Source organism: Oncorhynchus nerka, linkage group LG16 (genome assembly GCF_034236695.1).
Source record: "Oncorhynchus nerka isolate Pitt River linkage group LG16, Oner_Uvic_2.0, whole genome shotgun sequence".
Taxonomy (NCBI): domain Eukaryota; kingdom Metazoa; phylum Chordata; class Actinopteri; order Salmoniformes; family Salmonidae; genus Oncorhynchus; species Oncorhynchus nerka.
This window is the reverse complement of record NC_088411.1, coordinates 27,514,689-27,534,089: the sequence shown is the minus strand read 5'-3', so window position 1 is coordinate 27,534,089 and position 19,401 is coordinate 27,514,689. Positions and strand designations below refer to the sequence as shown.

The window sequence follows — 19,401 nt, the reverse complement described above, 5'->3', positions numbered from 1 at the left end:
GCCAAATAGTGTCCACTTGCCAAAATATGTCCTCCCCTCTTGCATCACAATGGGATTTGAGAAATAGACAATATATGTTTTATGGTTACATATACCAGATAGGTGCAGTGAAATGTGATGTTTTACAGGGTCAGACATAGTAGTACAGCACCCCTGGATCAAATTAGGGTTCAGTGCCTTGTTCAAGGGCAGAAGGACAGATTTTTCACCTTGTCGGCTCGGTTATTCAAACCAGCAACCTTTCGGCTACTGGCCCAACGCTCTAACTGCTAGGTTATATGCTGCCCTAATTAGGAGTTAGCCTCCGTTGCCAGGGCCGTTGCTTGAAGTTGCGAAATTCGGACTGGTCTACATAATGAACCAAAGCCTCTGTTGTTATGTTGGTGGCTTAGCTCTTTGCTGGATTCTAGTCTGCTCTTCTGAGTCCTGCTCTGCAGTCTGGTCTGGCCAGGCAGCTCTCATCTCTGCTGTCTGGTCTGGCCTGGCAGCTCTCATCTCTGCTGTCTGGTCTGGCCAGGCAGCTCTCATCTCTGCTGTCTGGTCTGGCCAGGCAGCTCTCATCTCTACTGTCTGGTCTGGCCTGGCAGCTCTCATCTCTGCTGTCTGGTCTAGCCTGGCAGCTCTCATCTCTGCTGTCTGCTCTGGCCTGGCAGCTCTCATCTCTGCTCTGGCCTGGCAGCTCTCATCTCTGCTGTCTGCTCTGGCCTGGCAGCTCTCATCTCTGCTGTCTGCTCTGGCCTGGCAGCTCTCATCTCTGCTGTCTGCTCTGGCCTGGCAGCTCTCATCGCCCCCACTGTCTGTGTGCCTGTAAGGGTGAGAGAGCGGAAGTGCACTGCAGAACACAACTGACAGCACTGTAGGCTTGCCTGCCTGCCTGTCTACCCACTAAACTAATCAGTCATGAAGGGGTCAACCTTGACACAAAACATCCTGGTTAAACATTCTGGTTATGTTGCCCAGGACTTTCTCACACCACTGCATTTGTTTTAAGGTCAATAACTTCAGTTGTTGGTAGCTCTCAAGCACTGACATTAACCTGAACTATCCCACATCAGTCAACACTGACATGGTGCCATGTTATTGACAAACTCTTCTGGTCCCTTATCCTAGCAGTCTGGTCATCTCTGTAGAACTCATCATGTTGCTGTGAAATCGGACTTCCCTCAGGGTCCAGGCTGTGTGACGGACCACACAAACTCTACACTCTGCACAATGCGCCATCTCAAACACAGAAACACATTTAAGAAACTCTGGAAAAGAATCAAATGCTCTCCAAAACAGGATTTGAGAATTATTCCAGACTTCCTCTATAAAAACAGTAAATCAAGCTGTGGATTTATTCATACATTGTCCTCTGGTCAAGAGCGCTAGCAAGCCCAGGGAGACATATTTATCCCCTTAATGAAAGGCGTAAGTAATGTTGTGTTTTATTTTGGATGGGTGTAATAATGTGTGGGCATTTATCTTGGATGCAATAGAGTAGAATGTTGAGAAGGACATTGTAGAAAGATTGTTCTGTGGGGATGTGTGGGGGGGGGGGTGCTTTCAGTATGTGGATGTGCTTGTCAGCGGAGAGTGTGTTTTTTGAACAAAGAGGGCCTTAAGGGCTTGTTGTTTTACACCACACTTCCAAATTCTAGAACTCTTCCCCCTGCCCTGGTCGGTCTGAACTCCTGAGAGGGAGTACTGATGCCCCCTAGTGTGGAAAGGTAATGACAACACCCTTAGATTATCCACTGCCCCTCTGTCGGGACCCTGAACTCCGATGCGATGGTTATATGACATTGAGTGGGAGACGGTAGTGGCTAGATCATGAGCATTTTGTTGAGTGTCTGAGTGGATAGTTCTGTGGTTCACTATCAGGCTAGTGGATGCATTGTGGGTGTATGTATTTAAATCAGTGATGACAAAGTGTTTTGTTAGGGATTCAATATGTAATTATGTGTGAATATGTAAGTAGACAGCTTGATTGTAGCCTATGTTACATCATACAATACTATATTTGAAATGACGGTGATGTGGGTGTTTGTTTGAGTAAAGTGGCTGGTGATGAATGTTGGACTGGTGGATGATATGGTGAAGTGCATTATGGTGGAGGACTGTCTAGATGTGCGAGGCTGAGTCGGTGTGAAAGAGGAGGAGGATGTGGTGGTGTGTTTTGCTAGATGACTCGCTGGATGTACGTAGTTGAGGTGGGACTGGGACGGAGGAGCATGTGGAATCAATGCCTCACTCTCTGCATCTCTCCTTGGAAGCCTGTGGGAAACTGCAGCCTGCAACAATATTTAGACAGGGATGGCGTTTCAGCCCAGGCCTTGTACAGCACACACAAAAGCACTTCTCTCCTCCGAGTCCTCTCGCCGTAATAGGGGGGTCATTTGTAAGCAGAGACTAGCAGTGCTCTCTCCAGCACTTATTGAAAAGTTTACTAGCCAAGCTAAAGATTCACCAAGGAGAGGAATCTGGCATGGACTGGATGTTTGGTAGCTCTCCAGTGGGTTAGCGCTGATAGGCTCTCTCTCATAGACTGTCATGGTCAGTTCATTGGCGACTCCACTACTTGTGTAAAATTCTTGTGGTTTTTGAATGATATGTCCCTAGCATGCTCTATTAATCACATGTTGTCCCTAGCATGCTCTATTAATCACATGTTGTCCCTAGCATGCTCTATTAATCACATGTTGTCCCTAGCATGCTCTATTAATCACATGTTGTCCCTAGCATGCTCTATTATCACATGTTGTCCCTAGCATGCTCTATTAATCACATGTTGTCCCTAGCATGCTCTATTAATCACATGTTGTCCATCTCTTACACTGTTTTAGGTCCGTGTTTAACCAAACACACTCAACTGGTCCCATTCACCAAACTCAGTTATGTTGTCATTGGCATATAAACAGATGACGTTCGCAAGCTCTCGCTGGGGTTTATTTCTCTTTTAATTAGAGTTTTATTGGCTTTAAATTGAGTTTGGTATTAGGTCTATTTGCATCTATTTTGAGATTCTACTGCTGAGAACTCCGTTAATGTGATCTCTATGAGGAATAAGAGCATTGAGGGTGTGTGTGTGTGTGTGTGAGCTATTTTGTGTATTTGGATTGGAAATAGTTTCTGTTCTCATATGTTGTAGTGGCTGTGAAATGATGTCATGTGTTTAGTAATGTTTATCATTTTTCTTCTTGTCAGCCACCCTGGAGAAGGGATTTAGCTACATTTAACTCGACTTCAAGTATTACAAACATCATCATTAAACGCGCGTGTGTGTGTGTTTGCACGCGTTTGTGTGTGCGTGTTTGTGCGGAGGCGTGTTGCATCTCTTTTCTCCTGAAGTGTACACTTGTTCACTACTTCCAACAAATCTAAAAACCTTGTATTGGTGGAGGAATGGGCTGCAGGGAGGTTCCACCATGTTTCTTATATATGTGTACCAGTTGTACGTGTACCAGTTGTACGTGTACCAGTCATTTCCTTCCACATGAACAAGTGCATACTTTGGGAGGAAGATGGGATAATAGCCAGGGGAGAATCTCAATTGCATCTCCTTGATTCCTTGTATCCTATCACCTCGCCGCCTCCTCAAAACCCATTTAATGAGATCCAATGGGTTTTGAGAAGGATGCGAGGAATCAAGGAAATTCAATTGAGATTCTCCCAGTGTGTTTATGTGAGAAAGCAGGGCTGTCTCCAGATGTGTCCTGGAGACAGGTGGGTGTAGTTCAGTGACAGGTGCAGGCACTCTAATTGGCTTGCAGCCGTAGAGTTCATTAAGATGATCCCCCCCCCCACCAATCATGAGTGAATGGCCTGCCCTTAGGACAGCCCCTAACATGCATATTTAATAAGTGTAATCAAGTCTGTTACTATATGAAATATGTCATTTATTGTTTTACTTTTCATCATCCCTTCTGGTATTTTAAAATACAATTTCTCTGTTTGCGTGTATTGGTTAGGCCTAATAGTAATTCATTAGTTTATGTGTTGGGCTCTACTTTTCCCAGTGTCCATAGGGAGACGAGTTCAGGACCCGCTGGCTGAGCTGGTGAAGATTGACCCGAAACACATCGGCATTGGAACCTACCAGGTTAGTGATTCCCTTTATACTCAGTCCTCACACTGTCTTCTACCTCTCATCTCTCCCTCCCTTTATACTCAGTCCTCACACTGTCTTCTACCTCTCATCTCTCCCTCCCTTTATACTCAGTCCTCACACTGTCTTCTACCTCTCATCTCTCCCTCCCTTTATACTCAGTCCTCACACTGTCTTCTACCTCTCGTCTCTCCCTCCCTTTATACTCAGTCCTCACACTGTCTTCTACCTCTCGTCTCTCCCTCCCTTTATACTCAGTCCTCACACTGTCTTCTACCTCTCGTCTCTCCCTCCCTTTACACTCAGTCCTCACACTGTCTTCTACCTCTCATCTCTCCCTCCCTTTACACTCAGTCCTCACACTGTCTTCTACCTCTCGTCTCTCCCTCCCTTTACACTCAGTCCTCACACTGTCTTCTGCCTCTCGTCTCTCCCTCCCTTTACACTCAGTCCTCACACTGTCTTCTACCTCTCGTCTCTCCCTCCCTTTACACCCAGTCCTCACACTGTCTTCTACCTCTCGTCTCTCCCTCCCTTTATACTCAGTCCTCACACTGTCTTCTACCTCTCGTCTCTCCCTCCCTTTACACTCAGTCCTCACACTGTCTTCTACCTCTCGTCTCTCCCTCCCTTTACACCCAGTCCTCACACTGTCTTCTACCTCTCGTCTCTCCCTCCCTTTACACCCAGTCCTCACACTGTCTTCTAGCTCTCGTCTCTCCCTCCCTTTATACTCAGTCCTCACACTGTCTTCTACCTCTCGTCTCTCCCTCCCTTTACACCCAGTCCTCACACTGTCTTCTACCTCTCGTCTCTCCCTCCCTTTACACTCAGTCCTCACACTGTCTTCTGCCTCTCGTCTCTCCCTCCCTTTACACCCAGTCCTCACACTGTCTTCTACCTCTCGTCCTCCCTCCCTCTTTACACCCAGTCCTCACACTGTCTTCTACCTCTCGTCTCTCCTCCCTTTACACTCAGTCCTCACACTGTCTTCTGCCTCTCGTCTCTCCCTCCCTTTACACTCAGTCCTCACACTGTCTTCTACCTCTCGTCTCTCCCTCCCTTTACACTCAGTCCTCACACTGTCTTCTACCTCTCGTCTCTCCCTCCCTTTACACTCAGTCCTCACACTGTCTTCTACCTCTCGTCTCTCCCTCCCTTTACACTCAGTCCTCACACTGTCTTCTACCTCTCGTCTCTCCCTCCCTTTACACTCAGTCCTCACACTGTCTTCTACCTCTCGTCTCTCCCTCCCTTTACACTCAGTCCTCACACTGTCTTCTACCTCTCGTCTCTCCCTCCCTTTACACTCAGTCCTCACACTGTCTTCTACCTCTCGTCTCTCCCTCCCTTTACACTCAGTCCTCACACTGTCTTCTACCTCTCGTCTCTCCCTCCCTTTACACTCAGTCCTCACACTGTCTTCTACCTCTCGTCTCTCCCTCCCTTTACACTCAGTCCTCACACTGTCTTCTACCTCTCGTCTCTCCCTCCCTTTACACTCAGTCCTCACACTGTCTTCTACCTCTCGTCTCTCCCTCCCTTTACACTCAGTCCTCACACTGTCTTCTACCTCTCGTCTCTCCCTCCCTTTACACTCAGTCCTCACACTGTCTTCTACCTCTCGTCTCTCCCTCCCTTTACACTGTCAGTCCTCACACTGTCTTCTACCTCTCGTCTCTCCCTCCCTTTACACTCAGTCCTCACACTGTCTTCTACCTCTCGTCTCTCCCTCCCTTTACACTCAGTCCTCACACTGTCTTCTACCTCTCGTCTCTCCCTCCCTTTACACTCAGTCCTCACACTGTCTTCTACCCTCTCGTCTCTCCCTCCCTTTACACTCAGTCCTCACACTGTCTTCTACCTCTCGTCTCTCCCTCCCTTTACACTCAGTCCTCACACTGTCTTCTACCTCTCGTCTCTCCCTCCCTTTACACTCAGTCCTCACACTGTCTTCTACCTCTCGTCTCTCCCTCCCTTTACACTCAGTCCTCACACTGTCTTCTACCTCTCGTCTCTCCCTCCCTTTACACTCAGTCCTCACACTGTCTTCTACCTCTCGTCTCTCCCTCCCTTTACACTCAGTCCTCACACTGTCTTCTACCTCTCGTCTCTCCCTCCCTTTACACTCAGTCCTCACACTGTCTTCTACCTCTCGTCTCTCCCTCCCTTTACACTCAGTCCTCACACTGTCTTCTACCTCTCGTCTCTCCCTCCCTTTACACTCAGTCCTCACACTGTCTTCTACCTCTCGTCTCTCCCTCCCTTTACACTCAGTCCTCACACTGTCTTCTACCTCTCGTCTCTCCCTCCCTTTACACTCAGTACAGTACAGATCCATACCTCCTCTTTGACCCCAGTCTTTTCCGTTCCCTGCCCAGAGCAGAGTGTTGGTATTGAAATGAGATTATTGGCTAGTCCAAACAGAAGTCAGCAGGAGCAGTGAGCTAATCCTATTCCGGCCGGTTTGCTCTCGCCGCCTCGTGTCATGACTAATCCATTTTTCTCCTCAAATTAATTAAATTAGGCCCTCCTGGTAGCATCATATATTGACACAGAGCTGGGACAAATTAGTATTTTCTCTAGCTATTGCTCACTCTTGTCTCTCCTTTGTGCTCTCTCTTTATCTCTCTCACTATCCCTTTCCCCCTCTCTCTGCTAAAAAACATCAGCTTCAACTCTGGAGGACCTTAAGTGAAAATAAATGCAGATTACTTTACTGAAGAAACAGTTTGTTGTTTCTTGGGAGGCTGGTGAAGGAGAGAAAAAGACGCAGTGTTTTCCCCGCTGTAGAGCTGTGTTGTTATTAGGAGTTCCTAGGCAATGGAAAACAAACAGAGAATCTGTCTGCACCCTTTATCCAGTGAGGGGGGGTGAGGTTTGCCCGCCTGCACCCCTAGAGATGGTTACAGGAAGGTGCTCTCGTTGGAGTTGGACACGAGCTGGAGGCAGCGCAATTCATTCTGGTCGGTGGTCGTTCAGTAGAAGAAACTCAGTGCAGAATGACAATGATAGACAGAGATGTCTGAGAGTATTCAAACTGAAAAAGAATATTAAACCACAGACACACTGATATGTCTGTTCCTGCATACACACACTTACAAACATCATTTACCAATGTACATGAAGTTCAAGTGTAAACTCTGCCACACACACAGGCATAAACACTGGCCCTCTTCCGAGTGCAAGGTCTCCTTCTCAGCCTTTGGTTTCTTTCTCCGCTCTAACTGAAAGCAGATGTTCCCTGGAAGAAGAAGACAGCCCACGAGCTGTGTCCCCAGGCCAATTCACAGTCCATTGCCCTTAGACACACACACTCACAGCACAGAACAATGCAGCAGTGAAATATGGGGCTATCTGAGAGATCAGTGAAGCCCCCCCCAAAGACCTCTGTCTTCACTCCACTGTTCTCCAGCCCAGTCTCTTCTCTCCCCCGCTCAAAAGACCCAGACTGCTGCGTGGGCTGACCACTCCCGACGGCTAGCCAAGACAGTGCTGGTCAGCCAGCCAGCCAGTGTCCCCCTCCCCCATGGGCCGTGGGTCTGACACTCTGTGCTCCCCCGCCCGGCGCGGGTCACGGTGACGTCCCCCCTCACGTCTGTCAGCGTAGAGGGTTTATTTACCCTGTCACATGATCTGAGAGGGAGAGGGAACCGGAGCCGGGCGGCTGGGGCTGAGACGTGATGAGTGATGTGGGGACCAGAGATTCAGAGTTGAGGGAGACTGAGGCTGGAGGGGGAAGTGTACAGACCTGTAGTGTACAGACCTCAGTTCTGGGTTATTTGATCTCTCAAGCTCAGTGTTTTTTGTTCTTGTCTTGAATTTGTTCTCACAAGGCAGTTTCTGTGTTGTTTCACCAGCTGTGTGGTTCTTTTGTTTGGCCTTACTGGATGGTCTGAGACACTGTTGTAAGGACTAAAGTGGCAAGTGCTTTTCAACTAACAGGCTCTGCTGTAAACAGTGACTGTCAATGCTAGCACTGCAGGCTAACTCCCTATATGTGTTGTACACTAACTTAGCTAGCATGGAGTTTATTAACCCAGAAAGCTAGAGAACACCCAGCCAAATGAAACAGAAATAAAGTGCACACACAGCGCCTCTTTCACACCCTTGACTGACAGCCCTGATGAGAGCAAGGAGATGGGTGGATGGGTGAAAAAGACTGGAGCAATACAATCTGATTGGAGCTATCTGTAGTCGAGGGACCCTGCTGAAAAGGTCATTTTCACTCCAAATACGTGCGGTAGAAAGAACTGAACAGTTTCTTCAGTTTGAAGATGTGTGTTTATTTATTTATTAGAAGTTATGCATAGTCATACATGTACTTGATGTGTTTTGGACGAATCTGCCTAAAATGTGATTCCAACTTATATTTTCATAGATAAGAAATAGATTCAGATTGAAGCAAATTTCAAAGATACCATGATACCAAAATGATGTCTAATGGTTTTTGGATGATCTAGGTCTACGATCTTCTTTCCCAGAAGGATACTGTGTGTATTTTCCCTGACATGAACACTTTCCTGTTGACAGTGGCTTTGTTCTCACATGTCAATCACTGGTGATGTGGGCGGAGCCTCACTTCAGGGGAATCCCCTGGGTCATACTTTCAGCCCCAGCTGTGTTTGAAAACACAGTGAAACACAGCCGGATATTAAAGAAGCTGTCACTCCTCACCTCTCTCCCCTCTCCTTGCCCCCATACCCCTCCTCCCCTAGAGCACCCTGAGAAAGTGTGCTGTTTAGCAGTTAAGTTAGGGCAGGTTTTGTGTCAAGGCAGGTGAGATGGCTCCATGGCCCATGGCAGGTGATTGTGATGTCACTTCCATCGGTAGTCCTAGCAGCATTCTCAAGGTCTTGTTTGGTAGACACGTATTGATTGGCTGACCCTCTGGGCTCTTCTCCGACTCTGAGTCTATAGGTGCCTGCAGGGCGGACAGGAAGAGAGGGGTAAGTGGAAGGAGGGAAGAAAGGAGGGGTGGCAAGTGATGTAGGGGTGACAGTGATTGATGGCTCTTGCCTGAAAGCAGCTTCTGAGCGTGGGAAAAAATGATTTTGCCACTGAAAGGCTGTGGCTCAAACACAGGAGGAGCCCTAACTTTCACTGTAACCCAATTTGGCTCTCACATTTCCTCTGTTAGTGTCAGAGTTTTTCCTATGAGTTTTTCCTATGCTGTACAGGTGTGCCCTAGGTACCTCAATCTTTCAGCTCAGGAGTGAAAACCCACTTCATTGTTTTTCAATGGGATTTACAATTTGGACAGCACTGTACAGTATGCGAGGCAATCTGGAGAATATAATTGTTTTCATACTATAGCTTTCCTATAACAACGGTTGTTTTTGTTGCCGAGGTGCGTCACGCAGCATGATAAACCACCAGTACATATTGTGCTCTTCGAACCCGAGGACAATAATGTCAGAGGGGGAAAAGTGTTTGTTTGTATTAACTTGTTGCTGTACTATCGCTAATGGACGTGACTCTTTCACCATTCAGGATTCCAGCTTTATTCATGTATGTGAGTGAATTCAGGGAAATGCAGAATTTGTTGTTGGGCTACATAACAACCGATCTTTCTGAGTAGTGAAGTAAGTGTGTGTGTGTGTGTGTGTGTGTGTGTTTTCTCACCGCATGCTCTACTAGTAGTGCCCTGTGGCAGAATGGGAGTGTGTCTCCACTGAGAGGTGTGATAGGAGGAAGAGGAGGACAGACCGCTCTGTTGGCAGGTGTTTATTGGCAGGCTTTCTCACAGCCCTCAGCCGAATAGCACAGGGCTCAGGGCTGTTCATCAAGGCTGTTACAATAACATCAAACCATCTCCTCACTGTCATGATGCTTTGCCTTCTGATTTACGACTGTTTATTGACACACACACACACACACACACACAGGCACTTGCATGCATGCATATATATATATATCTCACACACACACTTTCCATAAACTCAACACTGCCTGGCTGTAACACATTGGCTGTATATATTTAAGACACATGGTACCTAGAGGCTGTCAGTCAGTCAGGACGAAAACATTTTCAGTGGTAGCCCTCATTATGGGCCATACAATCACTACCCTAAGGGCCTCAGTAGAAACTGCCGTTCTGGCTCCTGTACGGTTGTAAGGCAGTTGTCAGACCTTAAGTGATAGGCTTCATTAATGCGTGTCAGTCAGTGAGACCAGTTAGTCACTGACCACCATTACAGCTCCACGTCAGTCAGCGCCTCCGCAATCGCCTCTTTCAGAACCCTATCTACTATTCTGACATTCTCTCGCTCTCTCCTGTTTGATTGGGGGCTTTAATGTTTGCCGGAGAATACCTGGCTCTGGTTACCATGAGGCCATAGTGGGTTTGGGGGGGAGGGGCCTTGTAAAGGGATCTCGTTTAAACATCTTTTGTGTCTCTCCAACTCGGAGAGAAATATGTTTTCAGAGCCTGCAGCTGGTTAGACCAGCGAAGCGGGGTCTCCCTCTGTCTGTCGTGACCCCGCCGACTGATTGACATCTCGGAATGGCATCGTCTCATAATAAGCTGTTAACTGGGCTGAGTGTAGACAGAAACACTTTGTTCTGGACTGGGGCCCGTCCAACCCAAACAGGACCTCGCACCTGAATCTAATCCCACCTCTCCACACCGCCGTGGTATGGGGGCTGGGGTGAGGGGTGGGAGTTGTGGGTTTTGGGTAGGTTGGAAGTAGTAGGGTGAGGAGGGGGTACTGCCTTTTTTACCCTCGTCCTGGCAGTGTTTATGCTTTCAGGGGGGCGGGGGGGTCATAAGTGTAAAAAAAAACACACCCCAAATTCTTCCCAAACTAACCACAGTCTGTCAATGGCGTAATTGGTTTTCTGGTGTTGTGTCTTCATGGCTAACATCGCAAGCGGCCGTCGCTGGGCTCAACTGTCAGTCTCTCGACCATTCACTCTGTGTGCGGGTGTGGGAGGGCACGGTGAGGTGCCAGTAAACTCACTGCTTATTCAATTATAGATAAGGCCATGTTTGAACACCTCTGATTGATTCCAAGTGCTGGGCTTGGAGTCTGAGGAGAGGATCAGAGGGGTAGAGAAAGAAGGTGTGTGGGGGGGTTACTGCTTGCACAGCCTGGGGGCTTGGGGGTTAGAACAGAGGGAGGAGGGGGTGAGGTAGAGTGAGGAGGAGATGAGGGAGGACGGGGTGAGGACAGTGGAAAAAGGGGGTGAGGACGGGGGAGGAGGGGGGGGACAGGGGAAGGGGGGTGAGGAGAGGTGGAGGGGGTTTGAGGACGGGGAGGAGAGGTGGGGGGTGAGGAGAGGTGGGGGAGGGGGTGAGGAGAGGTGGGGGGGGGTGGGACAGAGGTGGGGGTGGGGACAGAGGGAGGAGGGGGAGGCAGAAGGAGATACGCTCCATAGGCTTTCTCAGTGACACATTAAAGTGAGTGGAAAGCTGTGAGGGCCCTATGCTCTGCCTGTGCTGACAGACGCACACACACACACACACACACACACACACACACACACACACGTCTGCCCTGCTGCTGCAGCCCACAGCCTGCCTGCCTGCCTTTGACTTTGAATGATGTGAATGTGTGTTTTATGGAGCAGAACCTCCTAGCCTCTTCTTACTCGCTCCACTCTGACACCACTACTCTGTTACACAAACAAACTGGACATGTAAGGTCATACACTCTGGGATGGAACTCAGGCCTTAAAGACACAATATTTTAATACACTTTCTCTGAGGTCATCTGGGCATCTTGTTGTTGTTTTTCTCCTTGTTTGGGTGGGGTGTACTGTATCACTCCCATCCATCCCTCTGTTTCACCAGTACTGTGTTCTCCCGTTCCCTCCTTCACCGAGCCGGAGAGGGTGTTTTTACCCGGCGTGCCAGCGATAATACGCTCAGTAGGGGCGTCCCGCATCATAAATTTGCCCGCGCCCCCTGTAAACGACTCCTCCAGTGCCCCTGGGCCAGTGTTAAAAATAGTTCCTAGGCTGTTGTGATTGATGGGTTCCTAATGAGTGTGCATTCCTGTTCTGAGGCTGAACCTGGCTGGAGGGGAACATTTTAAAGGTGTCCTCTCATCCACGCCCGCGCTGGGACTGTGAGAACCTTCCCTCCATACACACCTACACCCCATCCTCAGCCATGGTTAAGCAACACAAGCCAAGGGTTAGACTCATTCATGGGAAACATATACACAATATCTCTCTGTCGTATTTTTCTGAGGATAATACCTTTTTTAAATTTGAATACCACAACATGAATGTTTTTTTAATAGTTTTATATGTGTTTATTTTCACATTTTGTTTGGGTAGCACTTCCACTATAATATTGTGTGAGGGTTGTTGGTGTGTTTGTCCACACCTGCATAGTGCATTCCACAACCCTGCTCACGTGTCTCACCTCTCTAAGGTTACAGCAGGAATGTGAGAACATGTTTAGCAGAGTCAAACAGGAGGTGCTGTTCTTGTGTGAAAAGACTCTTCAGACCGGTGTGACATTACAGGTGCTTCCCAGCTCTCTCTGTTCTCTCTATGTTCCTGAAATACTCACCAGAAATGATGCTGTGTCATAAATCAGGCTTTGCTACAGAATATTCATGTTTGGAAAGTTAATTTTAGTCCCAAAACTGCATGTGGCTGAAAAGTTCAGCTAAACAGCAGTGTTTCACCTATGGAGCCACTAGGGGAAGAGTAGGAGTGTAGACAAGCTAGAGAAAAAGACCTTGGCTTGAGTGCTCCACACGCTCATTGTTTCTCTCTCCCAGGACCTCGTGCTGAAGGTTTAATGTCACCACTGCCGCAGTGTAAAAACCACGACTAATGTTGTGCGAATGGCAGAGGACAGAAAAACATCTTATGAACCAAATCCCAGTGATATCCTACCCACAGGTCATAAAGTGTTAGGGGGGTTGGTGGGGTTATGATGGATGAGCAAGAATGACGTGATGAGTTACGGGCAGTGGCAATGCCAGTACCAATGGAAGTGAGTGACAGTGGTGGTGTTATCCAGTTAGACAAACACGGTGACGCTGCTAGTTTACTCTGTAATCCCACACGCTTCCTGCCTTTCTGGACAGTCACTCTGCTCTGCTGTCTGTCTGTCCTCCTTGGTCAGGTCACTCCACACATGCTGGCCCCCCTCCTGGCAGCTGTCAATCACCCTGTCACATGGCCCAGTGGGACTCCTCTCCTTCCTACGTTTTCTTTCTCTCCTTTTTCTGTTTTCTCTGTCCCCCCTTCCATACTTTCCCTCTTTATTTTCTCTTTTTCTTTCCCCCTTTTACATTCTTTCTGCTCTCTTATTTCTACACTTTGCTCTCTCTTTCTCTCCTCTCGCGTTCATTTTGCTTTCTTTAATTTCTCCTGCCCCAGTGTGTCAGGGCTCTCATCACCACAACTCATCCTTCCATTAGGCTGCAGTAGCCCTCAGTCCCCGTAACCCTCCAGAACCCCTGGGCAGTCATTAGCAGGCCTGCCATCACCCAACAAACACAGGTCTGGGAGCAGCGCATTAAAACATCAACACCTGCTATGTACAGGGGACAGAAAATACAAGCTATGTGTATTAACACTCGACCAAGCACCCACAGCCAGACCTAGGCTCATGCAATATACTGTAGAAGTTCACTAGAAGATGTAGAAGTGACAGAGAAGATATTGACTTCAATATTACTGAGTCAAAGGGTATAATTTACTTCCCCTCCATATGTAGTACAGTATGTGGAACTCTTTGCATTTGATTTTCCCTTTAGAAAATACAAATATTTTTAGATGGTCTCCAACCCCACTCCATCTTTACCTTCTTCCTCATGTGGATTCTTCAGGTAAAGAACAATGAGGCCCACAGAGTCCCCCTTCCTGCCTGCCTGAAGCCAGTGTGCAGAGTTACCAGTTGTAGGAGTGTAATATACAGGCTCCAGCTCTGTCACACTGCCTCAGGAGGAGAGGTCCCAGCTTTCCCTACTTCTCTTACTGCCCTCTCAGGACCAGTGGAAAGAGCATGCTCCCTGGCTGTTTAGAAAACGTGTTAGTGCTGACACAAAGGGGGCGATTTGCTCACATGTTGTTATCGGTTTACAAGGTGCTGTTTGTTCAGCTAGCGATCGAGTTACATGGCAAACGGGGCCAGGCAGTAAGCGTTTTCAGGGGGAAATGCTAATCGTAGGCCCTTTCACCAAAAATATATATTTTTTTTAGATCACCTGATCCCCCTCTTTGTCCCCCGCTTGAGGGTGTAGGACACCACACTGCTCCTCTCCTCCCCCTCTCGCCTGTGTGTTATGGTAGAGGTATGGGTGGGGCCATCTCTGTATGTTGCTAGCTGTTCTGTCTCCCATAAATATACAAATGAAGTGCACAAACACTGGTATTAGCCAGTGTTGTGTTTGAGACCGAATTTAAAGACGAAGACCGGAGAGGGGGGAGGGAGAGACGAAGACCGGAGAGGGGGAGGGAGAGACGAAGACCGGAGAGGGGGAGGAGAGGGAGAGGGGGAGGGAGAGACTAAGACCGGAGAGGGGGAGGGAGGACGGACCGAGAGGGGGAGGGAGAGACGAGACCGGGAGAGGGGAGGGAGAGACGAGACCGGAGAGGGGGGAGGGAGAGACGAAGACCGGAGGGGGGAGGGAGAGACGAAGACCGGAGAGGGGGGAGGGAGAGACTAAGACCGGAGAGGGGAGGGAGAGACGCGGGAGAGGGGGAGGGAGAGACGAGACCGGAGAGGGGGAGGGAGAGACGAAGACCGGAGAGAGGAGGGAGGGGAGGAGGGAGAGACGAAGACCGGAGAGGGGGGAGGGAGAGACTAAGACCGGAGAGGGGGAGGGAGAGACTAAGACCGGAGAGGGGGAGGGAGAGACCAAGACCGGAGGGGGGGAGGGAGAGACCAAGACCGGAGAGGGGGAGGGAGAGACCAAGACCGGAGAGGGGGGAGGGAGAGACCAAGACCGGAGAGGGGGAGGGAGAGACCAAGACCGGAGAGGGGGGGACACCAAGAAAGGACATCCAATGCAGGGCCATAATTGTAATTTTGTCAAATCACCGCCGTAGTAAGAGTTAAAAATATCCAGTATTTCTCTTCTTCATACAGTACCAGTTAAAAGTTTGGACACAGCTACTCATTCAAGGGTTTTTCTCTATTTTTTAAAAAACTATTTTCTACATTGTAGAATAATAGTGAAGACATCAAAACTATGAAATAACACATGGAATCATGTAGTAACCAAAAAATATATATATTTCATATTTGAGATTCTTCAAAGTAGCCACCCTTTGCCTTTACAGCTTTGCACACTTCACCTGGGATGCTTTTCCAAGGAGTTCTCACATATGCTGAGCACTTGTTGGCTGCTTTTCCTTCCCTCTGCTGTCTGACTCATCCTAAACCATCTCAATTGGGTTAAGGTCAGGTGATTGTGGAGGCCAGGTCATCTGATTCAGCACTCAATCACTCTCCGCATTGGTCAAACAGCCCTTACACAGCCTGGAGGTGTGTATTGTCATTGTCCTGTTGAAAAACAAATGATAGTCCCACTAAGCGCAAACCAGATGGAATGGCTTATCGCTGCAGAATGCTGTGGTAGCCATGCTGATTAAGTGTGCCTTCAATTCTAAATAAATCACAGACCGTGTCACAAGCAAAGCACCATCACACCTCCTCCTCCATGCTTCACGGTGGGAACCACACATGCAGAGATCATCTGTTCACCTACTCTGGGTCTCACAAAGACACAGCGGTTGGAACAAAAAATGTCAATTTCCACCGGTCTAATGTCCGTAGCTCATGTTTCTTGGCCCAAGCAAGTCTCTTCTTCTTATTGGTGTCCTTTGCAGCAATTTGACCATGAAGGCCTGATTAACACAGTGTCCTCTGAACAGTTGATGTTGAGATGTGTCTGTTACTTGAACTCTGTGAAGCATTTATTTGGGCTGCAATTTCTGAGGCTGGTGACTCTAATGAACTTATCCTCTGCAGCAGAGGTAACTCTGGGTCTTCCTTTCCTGTGGTGGTCCTCATGAGAGCCAGTTTTATCAAAGCGCTTGATGGGTTTTTGCGACTGCACTTGAAGAAATTTTCTAAATTCTTTAAATTTTCCGGATTGACTGACCTTATCTTAAATTATTGATGGACTGTTGTTTCTCTTTGCTTATTTAAGCTGTTCTTGTCACAATATGGACTTGGTCTTTTACCAAATAGGGCTATCTTCTGTAAACCAAACCTACGTTGTCATAACACAACTGATTGGCTCAAATGCATTAAGAAGGAAAGAAATTCCACAAATGAACTTTTAACAAGGCACACCTGCATTTCAATTAGCATTCCAGGTGACTACATCATGAAGCTGGTTGAGAGAATGCCAAGCTGTCATCAAGGCAAAGCTGAGGGAAAAGAGAGCCACTCTACAAATTATTACAAATTATTACTTTTCCAAACCGTTTTTACAAAAACTCATGGAAACTTCTGCCTTTTTGAAGGCCAACAGGCGCAATAGCAAGCAGTAGTTTTCCCACGGTCTAGCTAGCTAGACACATCGATGGCCCTGAACAAACTTTATTTGACTCGATGTAAACTGGAAACCACATATCCTGAGGCTGCATTCATTGTAGCTGGGGATTTTAACAAGGCTAATCTGAAAACAAGACTCCCTAAATTCTATCAGCATATCGATTGTGCTACCAGGGCTGGTAAAACCCTGGATCATTGTTATTCTAACTTCCGCGACGTATAGGGGCCCTCCCCCACCCTCCTTTCGGAAAAGCTGACCATGACTCCATTTTGTTGCTCCCAGCCTATAGACGGAGACTAAAACAGGAAGCTCCCGCGCTCAGGTCTGTTCAACGCTGGTCCGACCAATCTGATTCCACGCTTCAAGATTGCTTCGATCACGTGGATTGGGATATTTTCCGCATTGCGTCAAACAACAACATTGACGAATACGCTGATTCGGTGAGCGAGTTTATTATAAGTGCATCGGCGATGTCGTACCCACAGTAACTATTAAAACATTCCCAAACCAGAAACTGTGAATTGATGGCAGCATTCGCACGAAACTAAAAGCGCGAACCACTGCTTTTAACCAGGGCAAGGTGACCGGAAACATGACCAAATTCAAACAGTGTAGATATTCTCTCCAAGGCAATCAAACAAGCTGGGTCTCGACCCCGCACTGTGCAACTGGGTACTGGACTTTCTGATGGGCCGCCCCCAGGTGGTGAGGGTAGGTAACAACATCTCCACCCCGCTGATCCTCAACACTGGGTTCCCACAAGGGTGCGTTCTGAGCCCTCTCCTGTACTCCCTGTTCACCCACGACTGAGTGGCCATGCACGCCTCCAACTCAATCATCAAGTTTGCAGACGACACTACAGTGGTAGGCCTGATTACCAACAATGACGAGACAGCCTACAGGGAGGAGGTGAGGGCCCTCGGAGTGTGGTGTCAGGAAAATAACCTCCCACTCAACGTCAACAAAACAAAGGAGATGATCATGGACTTCAGGAAACAGCAGAGGGAGCACCCCCCTATCCACATCGACGGGACAGTAGTGGAAAGGGTAGAAAGTTTTAAGTTCCTCAGCATACACATCACAGACAAACTGAATTGGTCCACCCACACAGACAGCGTGGTGAAGAAGGTGCAGCAGCTCCTCTCCAACCTCAGGAGGCTGAAGAAATTTGGCTTGTCACCAAAAGCACTCACAAACTTTTACAGATGCACAATCGAGAGCATCCTGTCGGGCTGTATCACCGCCTGGTACGGCAACTGCTCCGCCCACAACCGTAAGGCTCTCCAGAGGATAGTGAGGTCTGTACAACGCATCACCGGGGGCAAACTACCTGCCCTCCAGGACACCTACACCACCCGATGTCACAGGAAGGCCATAAAGATCATCAAGGACATCAACCACCTGAGCCACTGCCTGTTCACCCCGCTATCATCCAGAAGGCGAGGTCAGTACAGGTGCATCGAAGTAGGGACCGAGAGACTGAAAAACAGCTTCTATCTCAAGGCCATCAGACTGTTAAACAGCCCCCACTATAACATTGAGTGGCTGCTGCCAACATACTGACTCAACTCCAGCCACTTCAATAATGGAAAAATTAATGGAAAAAATGTATCACTAGCCACTTTAAACAATGCCACTTAATATAATGTTTACATACCCGACATTACTCATCTCATATGTATATACTGTACTCTATTCCATCTACTGCATCTTGCCTATGCCGTTCTGTACCATCACTCATTCATATATTTTTATGTACATATTCTTCATCCCTTTACACATAAGGTAGTTGTTGTGAAATTGTTAGGTTAGATTACTCGTTGGTTATTACTGCATTGTCGGAACGAGAAGCACAAGCATTTCGCTACACTCGCATTAACATCTGCTATCCATGTGTATGTGACAAATAAATAAAAAATATTTGGACAACAACATGATCAACATCTTAGCAAGATGAGCTTAAGTCTAACTAAGGAACGATAGATAAAACCTCTCAAACTTTTTCAGCGTATTGGCCATCAAAATTGCACTGATAAACGATGGGGAATTATAACCTCCTCGTCCTTCTGCAGCCTGCCTGCCAATGCATGTTTGTCCCAACCAAGTACCCAAGCTTAAGTTGGCTGGCTAGCTTGCTACTTCCAGACACAAATGAGAGAACACCTCACTCTGACCATTTTACACGCCGCATCAGAGCTGGTTAGGCTGTTTTAAATGTTATCTAGAGCGTTCTTGACTAACTACTTGACTACTTTTTTGCCTACTTTTACGGACACTGGTCATATTCAGCAGGTGTTGCGCATTCGTAAATTCATCAGTTGTTCGGCGCTCTGGCATACTCAGACGAGTGCTCTGAAATCGGAGAAGATAGCCAAAGTGATTTTGCGAACGCAAGAGATATGCTAACTGGATAACAGTTGTTGAAGTTCTTGCTAGCTAACCAAATGAGCTGTGTATAGCTACCGAAAAACTGAGGGGAAAAGGTCCATCACTTACCCACTCCTTCAATGACATGACATCCTCCTAGCAGCTATCTAGCTAGCTATCCAGCTAACGTTAGGCTCCATGTTTTTAGCTTGCTACGTAAATAGATATGCTAGCCTATTAGCTATGGTATGACATACTTGTAATCATTGCCCTTGCTAGTTTGATTGTATTGACATTCCCAGCCTTAGTTTCATTCGTCTGTTTTTGTCCAGAATATTGAGTAATTTATTAAGTCATTGAAACTGAAACAATGCATCCCGAATGGAGGCAGCAAACAATGTATCAGGCTAGCTGTGATTTACAATCTGAATTGCCAGGGTTAGAGCTTCCAAGTCTGTTCTATTCATTCTT

At 47.7% G+C, this 19,401-nt stretch overlaps 1 protein-coding gene across 9 annotated transcripts in view; it reads left to right on the top strand.

The window, feature by feature from the left end:
* The window catches only part of srbd1 (S1 RNA binding domain 1), a 132,734-nt gene that overhangs the window by 81,421 nt on the left and 31,912 nt on the right, over positions 1-19,401 (top strand). For all 9 annotated transcript variants that reach the window (XM_029685327.2, XM_029685325.2, XM_065002553.1 and 6 more), the window contains one exon: positions 3,999-4,081. In XM_029685327.2, the coding sequence (XP_029541187.2) occupies positions 3,999-4,081 (83 nt within the window). The remainder of the gene's footprint in view (positions 1-3,998; positions 4,082-19,401) is intronic.